Genomic DNA, 10,043 nt, shown 5'->3' on the forward strand with positions numbered 1-10,043 from the left:
TAGGCTCTGGTCCTGCTTCACTAGTATTATGGTGCAGTGGCAAGGCTAAAGGGTCCTCAGTTTCTTTTGTGCTTGTGGGAGTTCACTATGGTACAAAGAATTGATGTGAGTTAATTATTAATGTAAAGCTATGTTGCCATAGGGATGCTGTGTGGGAGGGGAAATTAGCGTATAAAGTAAAGGTCTGCAGAGAAAATGTTTAGCAAAGAGCTTTCTCTGTTGATGAGGTCCGTACTTTGAAAATGGAGAATGACTGTTAAAGAAAAACTTGAGTAGAACAAGAATAAAAAAACACCCAAGTTAGTGGTTGCTGTGCCACGTGCACACTAGTGCCAAACAAAGAACTTCAAACTTGATGACAAAGCTGTATGTAAGCTTGCATGATGAAATCTGAATCTGGACAAACACAGCTTGGTTTTCATTTATAGTTTAAAGCCCATAATCTGTCCAACTTCATAAAGATCTTGATAAAGTTGAGCCAAGTTTTAGGAGACTTTGGTTGAGCTAGTTTCTGATGGAAACTATGCAAAAAGGATGGGCTTTTGTGCCAAAACAGACAGAAGTTATGGTTTTGACTTTGAGCCTAGACTTTAACTCTGAAACTTAAAGGAAAAGTAAAATAAAACTCAAAGAAATTCTGATCAACAAAAGAAAAAGTTTGCTGGAGCCACAGATTGCTTTTTTTTTTTTTTTTTTTTTTTTTTTTTTTTGTGTGACAGTCTGTAGTTTCTTTGGGGGTTTTTGTATTTACCACATTGCCATAAATGAAAATGGAATACAGATTCTGCTCTGCCTTTTGTTTTCTTGTTAACGAACATCTGGAAACTCAGCTTGTATAATAAATAGGCCTTAGCAAGTAGGTTTTGGTCTACAGTGTCTCTTTTGGGAATGGTTATATTAATACTGGCTCTGCTCTAGAGGAGGAAGTAAGCTGGACTTGTGTTTTCCCGTTGCAGATGTTGTCCTGGAGAAGGCCATGCATAAGTGCATTCTGAAGCCGTTGAAGGGCCACATTGAAGCGATGTTGAAAGAGTTTCATACTGCAGATGGATCCTGGAAACAGTTAAAGGAAAACCTGCAGTTGGTGCGGCAGAGGGATCCTCAGGAACTGGGCGTGTTTGTTCCAACACCAGACTTTGTGGATGTTGAAAAGATTAAAGTCAAATTCATGACCATGCAGAAAATGTATTCACCTGAAAAGAAAGTCATGCTGCTGCTGAGAGTTTGCAAACTGATTTACACTGTTATGGAGAATAACTCGGGTATGGTGCTTCTCGTGGTTCAGGTTCACTGATGTTCCAAACCTGGGGTTGTCTTTTGATGAAGGAAATCAGACCACCTGATTCTGCAGTTATGTCTCCTCCTGGAGCTCCTGTAGCATCTCCTTGCCCTTTTGAGAGGGATTCTTCCTCTCTGCTTCTTTCCTGATACCTCTGATGTATCTGCTGGCACATCTTAAAATTCAGTAAAACAGCTTTGCTTAACTGTAGGCTTTTGAAGCTGGCTGCCAGAAAGGCTGTCCCTGTGAGCCTTGAATTTCACCCTGGTTCTAAATGAGTATTTTTCTGGAAATTGTAATAGAGGTAACACCCTGTATTTAGCTATAGTATTTTAATAGCATGTATGCAGTATGACAACTGCAAGGGCTCTGTGTTACAGGGTGGAGGAAAGAAGCCTCTGATCCAGTATTTTTGGCTTGCTGTGCCTCTAAATGTTCTCATTTGGACACTTTGGAACACAAATAACATCTATTTCTACACTATAGCAAGAGTCTAAAATTGACGTTGAAACCTAGATAATTAAATGGAACTACAGACCAGTCCAGACCAGCTAAGTAGTCAGTGGCACGTGCATTTATAGAGGCATGAATTCATAGGTGCAACTCTGTTCCCTGACGTCTTATCATATACTGCTGTGTAGGTCATGAGCTAAGGTGAAGCAACACTGGTGGTAATGGGAATTTCTTTTCCTAAGCAAGTACAAGCTGCTGCAGGTGGCTGGCAGTTTTCTAAGTGAGCACTGAATGTGCAGCTGGGTCCAGTGCCAATCAAGACACCTACTTTCTTTTGAGATTTGCAATGAATGGTGAAAGCTTGTGGCTGTTAAAGACCCCCAGGCACGTTTGCAAGACTTCGGACTGAGCTCCTGCCCAGTTTATTATTTCTGTGCAAAATCCTGCATTTTAAAATGGATATAGGGGTCGTGGCCTGAAGTCCTATAAACTCTTCTCCATGCTGTGTTATCACATCGAGTAAAGGATTTTCAACATGTAGAAGAAAAATATTGAGAGGCTGCTGCCAGTTCACTGTTGCACTGAGGGACTTGGGCTAAGATGTGGCAAATGCTCCTTGAATTGTCTTGTTTTGTCATGTGAAGTTTGTAAAATATGACATTGAGCCAGCAGCTGTTTGAGTATCTACTCTCAGCCAGATAATAGTGTAATACCTTGGAGGGTATGCCTTAGCTGGTGTAACTTTAGATATCAGCACTTCAATCATCTGGAGCTTCATCAAGGTTTAAGTTGGCTCCTGTTCTTGGTGGTTTTAAGTGACCATCAGGCCAGTTCTGCAATGATCATAGTTGCCAAACCCAGAGATTTGACCACATGTTATTTTCTAAACAGAAAGTTTAAATGCAGTAAAAGTGATAAGAGCTTAGACAGACCTAGGTACAGCATAGTCTGTGTGTTAGCTGTGTGCTGCCATTGCCAATGATGCTTCACCAGCTAGTTGGGAATGATATGAGGCTTTGCTCACTAGTGTTTTTAATGAGCTGAGTTTTCACGTCAAATCTAACATGCTTATATATTCAGGCTTCTCTGCTGGGATTTTAACCCAAAAACTGGTATTTGTGGCTGAATCCTTCCAGAAAGTGGATGTTGTCCCTGCATGTATAAAGAAAATGCCTATTCATCATCTCTTAGCCAGTGATAGAAGTGCAGGTGAAGGTCAGGCCAGACTGGCATGTCAACCTTTTGTGAGTTCACCAGTCGAGCTGATGCCAAGGTGAGCCCAGTCTTTAAATTCCCTTGCATGCCTTAAGGTGTGCATCATCAGATTTGTGCTTGTTAGAAGTACAGGATGAAACTGGTGTTGGCCTCCTGTCCAGCAAGTGTCAGATGATGTTCTCTCTGCTGCACACTGGTAACAGGAGGCTCTAGAGAAATACAAACACACTGGTCAATGAAGGCAACAAAATATGCTTTCCTTTCAAACACTGAAACTGATAAAAGGATATGGTTTGTCTATCATTGTGTTCCCTTCAACCTAGGGAGGCTGTATGGAGCTGATGACTTCTTGCCTGTGTTGACATATGTACTAGCCCAGTGTGATATGCTGGAGCTGGATACTGAAATTGAATACATGATGGAATTGCTGGATCCATCTTTGCTGCATGGAGAAGGTAATCTATTTATTTATTTTTATTAGAATTGTGTGAAGAACTAGGGAAGGGGATGCTTCCTCACAGTGCAGTTGCTCTTAACCTTGTTTGAATAGAAATCCTTTCAAGTGGAGTCTTAAAGTCAGCAATGTCGGTAGTGTAACAAGAGAATCTCAGTATTATTTCTGCGTTAAAATAAGAGAAAGCTGGTTAGCTTGCAGAGTACAGGCCTGAGTGACCTGGGAATCTACCAATGTGTACCACCTTATGAAGGGAATACATTGTTTTCAGCCAAAAAGGGGAGGCATCATGACTTAACAAGTAAACAGATACAATGTGCAAGTGCCAAATGTGGATATCCTTCTGTGCCTGAAAATATCCTGAGAGTATTTATAGGGCTGCAGCATTCAGTTAAATTGGGAGACACATAACAGAACTTGGGTGAGATGCTTTGTAAAAGCTTCTGGGGGAATTTTCTGCCCTCTGGGGGCAGTGCTTTTAAGAATGTTGCCCCCCTTAATGATCTTTTCTTCTTCCCATTATTTACTTCTCAAAAAGTATTTTTATGAGCCCTACTAATGTTTCCTAAGGCACTCTTGAATGATGGCAAAAGTCTGCTAGAGGCAAGGAAATCTCCCTCCCTTCTGTTTTTCATGGTGGTATTTTTTAACAAAGGTATTCTGTGAGCCCATGGTAGGCCCAGAATCTACAGTTTATGAGGAAGTTTAAAGGCTTTTGTGACCAATCTCAGCTGTGAGTTTAAGTATATGTGTATGTTTCCCGTTCCCACTATCTCTTGGCTTGCTGAAATTGCTATTTCCTTTTACATTCTAGTATGCATGAGAACACCATGCCAGGATTCCTCAAATTTGGCACTAGTCTGTGCCCTGCTTTGTGTACAGAGCATCCTCTAGTGCATTGTTCAGGAATCTTAGCATGGAAAATACTTGAGATGTGAAGCTGGAGATCATTAACATGCTTGAAAGGCAGAAACATTTACTGAACTATTAAGTCATGTTGGTTTTAATGCAACAGAAGAAGTCCGTCTATTGGCTGGACCTGTCTTCGGCACCAGCTGAACTATACTGTATAGGAAAAATTGTTTAGTGCTTTGGGGTTGTGCAGTTCAAATATAACATATTGTCCAATATGTATCATGGGTCTTGCATGTGTTTTATGTATTAAATTTGTTCAAAGTAATTGCCAAGAGGATGCTATCAGTAATACAGAAAATACTGTGAGCATAGAATGCATCTTGGAATGACTTCATGAATAGACTGTGCTGCCTCTTAATTGGGCACTCCCAAATAGTTTTCTTAAAATAAAAAACAAAAACCAAAACAGCGATGAAGGACAAAAAATGAGAGAAATGAATGACAGCATGTCTTTCATTTCTCCTGGTTGTCAAGGACTGTTACCTCCTGTTGAGACTCCTTTTCCTTTGTGACCTGGGGCTTCTTTTGTACATTGGCAATTCTATCACGCCTTTAATTTGTTCTCCACTCATGTAATAAAGATGAAGTGTGGAGGACTATACATCTCACCTCCTGAACTAGTTGGATATTATGAGGAGCACTAAAAAGGTGACAAACAGAATCTTCCTTCTAAAAAGAAAAGCAAACTCTTTGGGATGCTTCCAGGGTACAAATTTCACACTCTTGTTGTCTTATTGCCACTAAGGGTGGTTGCTTTTAAGTACGTGAACAGTAGTAGAGTCTTTTACTTTGTTTAAACAATGATGTTTATTTCAGTCCACACTTGAAGCTCAGGAAGAAAACCAGTCACTGTTTGGAAGCTGTTAAGAACTCATGTTCCAACTTTGAAAAAACACTCAGGAAGAAAGGAGTGACACCAGTCATTTAAGTAACCAGTTATCCCCAACACTAGTGGACCCAGAGTCAGATAGTATTGCACCACTTGGTAATACAGAGCACATGCAACCACTGCATGTCTCTTAGTAGCTGAGAACACACCATACAGTATTTTTCAGGCCAGCGAGCTGTTTGTCTTTGTAAATATTTGGCAGTAGAGTTCAGGGACTTCCATATATATATATTAAAAAAAAAAAAAAAAGTGTTTGTACTTCTGACTGTAACCAGTCAGAACTAGTGTGGTATTTGTGACCACTCTGAGAAGTTCTTTCCCTGCTGCCTTTCACAGGAGGCTATTACTTGACAAGCGCTTACGGAGCACTTTCACTGATCAAGAACTTCCAGGAAGAACAAGCTGCCCGACTGCTAAGTTCAGAAGCCAGAGATACTCTCCGGCAATGGCACAAGAGGAGAACAACTAACAGGACGATACCTTCAGTTGATGATTTCCAGGTAGAGCTTAGGGCTGAAGGAAAAAAATAGGGGATGATTGTTTTGTTGGAAATCCCCATTTTAGGGGTGTGATTCATAATGATTCCCTTGGGGCCACAAGGTAAGTAGAGTGAAGCAGTGCTGAGACTATGGCTGGCAAATTTGCCTCTGTTTGGAAGTCTTTGCACTTTTATAATAGAGTTTGATTATGATGGTCTAAAGAAAACACAAAATACTAGAGCTTTCCCACTCTCCCTTCTATTTAAATCATGCAGAGCAAGGATAAACTGAAACATATCTTAAATTCAGCTGCTTCTTATGCTTTACTGTTAAAAAGAACAAATTCAGATTACCAGTGGCATAAATCAGCACAACTCCTTCCCAGTAGCTAATGGTGGCATACAGCAGGTAATAGAGAGGTGGGAGAAAAGCTTGCCTATAGTTTTAAAGTTTAAGCAAGGAGTAGAGTTCTATACTATGGATGTCTTCATGTTTGTTTGTGTTTTTTCTCTCCATTTCTTACTGCTCTTTCAGAGTAGGGCCGTAACTTCAATTGAAGAATAACAAAACAGTCGGGGATTACTTCATCTTTTAAAACCAGGCCTACGTGTCTTTCATATAGTATGCTGCTAATTGTCTGTTCTGATACATCAGTTTGTGGACTGAAGCAAGGAGGATGTTGGAGTCAAGAAGAAGGGATTTACTCCTTTGTGTCCAGTTATTTACAGTTCATACCACAGCACAAAGTTGCCAGAGAGGCTAATGACAACATCGATTAGATATGAAGTAGTTAAGAGCTTGAGAAATGAAAGTGTGGGATCATCAAGAGATAATGAAACCTTTCAGTTGAGGTTCCTTTTGCTTTATCAGTGTTCATGCTAATGACCACAGCACAACACTGAACAGGAAGGAATTGGGAAAAGAAGCAGTCTTCCAAAATTTGCCTTCCTTGAAGAGAACTGATTAACAGAAATCCCAAACTATGGCCAGTGCACAAAGCTAGATCCATCTTATTGGGATCCATTTTATATTCTGCTTACTTGTAGTTAGGGGTCAGATTCAAATAGCTTGAGTCTTTGTTCTTTCTAGAAAACACCACACTTTTCATAGGAAAGTTAATCACCCTGTATTTCTGCTGGATGACTAAATGACAGAAGATTCTTTCAGCAGGATCTTGTATTCCATTTCACCTCACAAAATGAACTTCAGCCAAGCTAAACGTGCAGCTGAATGCCATGCTGGATTCAGGAAGATGTAGGGGGGCAGGGGAAGAGCTGGCACCAAGTGTGTCCAGTGCTGCAGCTTCTGTTGTCTCTTTCAAAAGAAAGCCTTGAATCACTAATATCACAGCACTTCCAGGCTATGCTTAGCACAAATTCAAGCATTTTGCTGCCTGCTAAGAATGCCAGTTTTTCATCTCCTTTCTCCATGTCCTGAAGTGAAGCATCTTCCCGACAACCAACATGTAACACAACTTTAGCTCAACTCGTCTTTCCTACATTGAACCAGGATGTGATCACTGGATTTCTGAGATGCAGTCTCACAGCCTTATCAGCTTTTGAGCCCTGGAAGGCCTCCATCCTCCCTCCCTCAAAAGGATGGAAAATTTAAAAATCCTGTATTTTGCTGATGATTAAATACAACTTTCTGATATAGGATAAATAGCTTTGATACTTAATATATGAGTGACAGGCATTTGTACAAACTTCAGCCTCTCCTTGAAGCGATCCTGTCTGTCTAAAGCAAATGCATTTAAAAACAGATCTTCTGTGTGTTAGCTACATTAGAAACTAAAACTGTAGTGTGTTTAGCCTTATTTAGGGATGATTTTTTTTTTCTAATGTCTTCACATTGGGTAACAAAAAGGGATTAGTTCTTTTCAGTCAGGTTCAGTCCCAGTGGTCTAAATGCTGTTGCAAAGCTTTAGTATTTTTGCCTGACAGCTATCAAAAAATACTTTAATAAAGATAAGAGTGCTCTCTGAAACTTAAGTCATATGAACATTCTCCTTAGTGTTAGCTTTTAACACCTTGGTTTTATGAAATGTAAGTTTTTACCATTGTGATTTAGCATGCTTAATTTATTCAGCATAAACATACATACCAGCTCAGTCAGTAAACAGGTCTTTTGCAGTCATTTTTTTTTCTACCTACTTTAATTTTACAACTTTTTAGTCTCTAATTGCAGTTAATTTCTTTTTAAAAAAAGCAACACAGGACAGCAGGCTGTTTTGTTCCTGTGTCCAAAAGTGTTTTGTGTTTGTTCTTTTCCCAGTTGTTGCTTTTTATTTTACTTTTTAAATGCTTTTTGAAAGGTAGAACTTGTAGGCATATTCAGACTTTATCCATTTTATCAGAGTTGTGGGCATGTGCTGATTTCAACAAAGAAGAACGATCTAGCTTTTGCCTTAAAATCATATGGATTTACTCTAATGTTGCAGAGTAAATTTTCTTTGTGCATCACTCTAAGCCTTATTTAAAAAAAAAAAACACGCTGTCACAAACTTGGTTACATGAAGCTCAGACACCAAACTGCCACTAGTTAATGCGATGAAAATGTCCTGTGTGAGGATGGATTACCTTTTGCATACTGCAGCATAAGAGTGCAAATACTTTATTGTGCTGTACCTTGTGGATCAACACGCTTGTGTGCTGCTGGCAGAGGGTTGTTTGTTTGGGTTTTTTTCTTCTGACTAACATATTGCATGAAGCTTCCATTCTGTAGCACTGACCCAGCAATGGCAGCATCATCTCTTGGGTGTGTTGTCTCAGATGTTTAGTTTGCTTCACAGCATTTTGTTTCCTAGTAAGGCCAAACATCAAGCCCTGTTAAAATCACTGGCGTTCTCCATGTGGCTTTAAGGCTGTATCTGTTCACTCTTAATTGCAGGGTTAGAATATAAGCTAAGGAAAAGAGGATGAATTTCTGTTATGCCTGCCACAGTCTTGCCACAGTTTTACCACCAACACTGCAATTCACAAGGTGGCCGTAAATGTACAGGAATCACTGGGGTGTGTTTCACATCTAGAACATGGAGAGGCTTGCTGTTTGTTGCTGACTCTTCAGAGGATAAGTTTTGGGGGTTTGAGTTTCTGATGTCTGTTTTCTCATTCTACAGAACTACCTGCGTGTTGCATTCCAGGAAGTTAACAGTGGATGTACAGGAAAGACCTTACTAGTAAGACCATATATCACTACAGAAGATGTATGTCAGCTTTGTGCTGAAAAGTTTAAAGTGGACAATCCAGAAGAATATAGCCTGTTTCTTTTCGTTGATGACACCTGGCAGCAACTGACAGAGGATACCTACCCTCAGAAAATTAAGGCAGAGTTGCACAGCCGTCCACAACCCCAGGTCTTTCACTTTGTCTATAAGCGCATTAACAGTGATCCATATGGTGCCATTTTTCAAAACAGTGACGATTCAGCTTCTTAAAACCAGCAACTCGTCATTTAATTTCTCTTCCTTGTTAACTGTTGAAAACATCTTTGGCTGCCTGCCTTACGAACTAAAAAAAAGTCTTAAACCATAAATGCCTAGTAAAACACGTGCAGACACTTCTAGCATTGCTTACAGAACCCCACATAAACCATGCATGTGGCCAGTTATGCAGAATATTCCACCAGCGTGTTTGAGTAAACAGCCCATGAGGCTAAATTTCTTGTACCACAGACTGTTTTGAAGTATTTTATACTGTGGCCCTCCGCAGGTCTTTTGCTGTAGTGTGCAAAAATCTATTTTCTTACACTCATCCTTTAGCCAAATGTCATTTTGATTTAAATATATGTACTCTAGACAAGTATTTCAGTAAGCTGGCTGGTATGAGCTCAGTTTCACCAGCATGAGTTTGACAAGACTGTCCGATGCAGGGCATCAGTTAACTCATAATTACCTGGATGATTGCATCCTTTCCTAATTTTTCTACAGAGAATTGTGCCCTTACTGTCAGTATCTTCAGATATACATATTTTAGTCACCTTCCACAAGTTGGGAACCCCGGATTAGTTACACCCCCTTGGTATACTTTCCTTATTCCACCTGCTGCACTGGTAATAACTGAAAGACAATATAAATAGTTTCAATAATTTGACAGGCTGATACCCTGACAAAGATGTGCAGTTTATAATTTCAACAATGAGATACAGATGTAAGTGAAGGTTTGGGTGAGGAGGACCCAACTCTGCCAAGTCATTAAAGTTTTAACACTAACATCCTACCATTGGACATAAAACATAAAATTAACAATATTCAACGTGCAGCTTTTACACCTGTGCCTGCAAATTTTCTTGCTGAGTTTGCTTCAGACCTTCAGTGGATATGGTTAGTACAGGTAGGTAGCAACCCCTTCTAAACACTCA

General features: G+C 39.9%; 1 protein-coding gene across 4 annotated transcripts in view; it reads left to right on the forward strand.

The window, feature by feature from the left end:
• Positions 1 to 9,611, forward strand: part of RIN2 (Ras and Rab interactor 2) — a 72,137-nt gene extending 62,526 nt beyond the window's left edge. For 3 of the 4 annotated variants that reach the window (XM_026846477.1, XM_026846479.1, XM_026846478.1), the window contains 4 exons: positions 957 to 1,262; positions 3,271 to 3,402; positions 5,542 to 5,705; positions 8,803 to 9,188. In XM_026846477.1, the coding sequence (XP_026702278.1) occupies positions 957 to 1,262; positions 3,271 to 3,402; positions 5,542 to 5,705; positions 8,803 to 9,120 (920 nt within the window). In that variant the 3' untranslated portion in view covers positions 9,121 to 9,188. Of the gene's footprint in view, positions 1 to 956; positions 1,263 to 3,270; positions 3,403 to 5,541; positions 5,706 to 8,802 lie in introns of all 4 variants that reach the window. The other variant, XM_026846475.1, reaches the window with a different exon arrangement.
• Positions 9,612 to 10,043: the final 432 nt, after the last annotated feature.

Source organism: Athene cunicularia, assembly GCF_003259725.1.
Source record: "Athene cunicularia isolate RWA chromosome 3 unlocalized genomic scaffold, athCun1 chr3_part1, whole genome shotgun sequence".
NCBI lineage: Eukaryota > Metazoa > Chordata > Aves > Strigiformes > Strigidae > Athene > Athene cunicularia.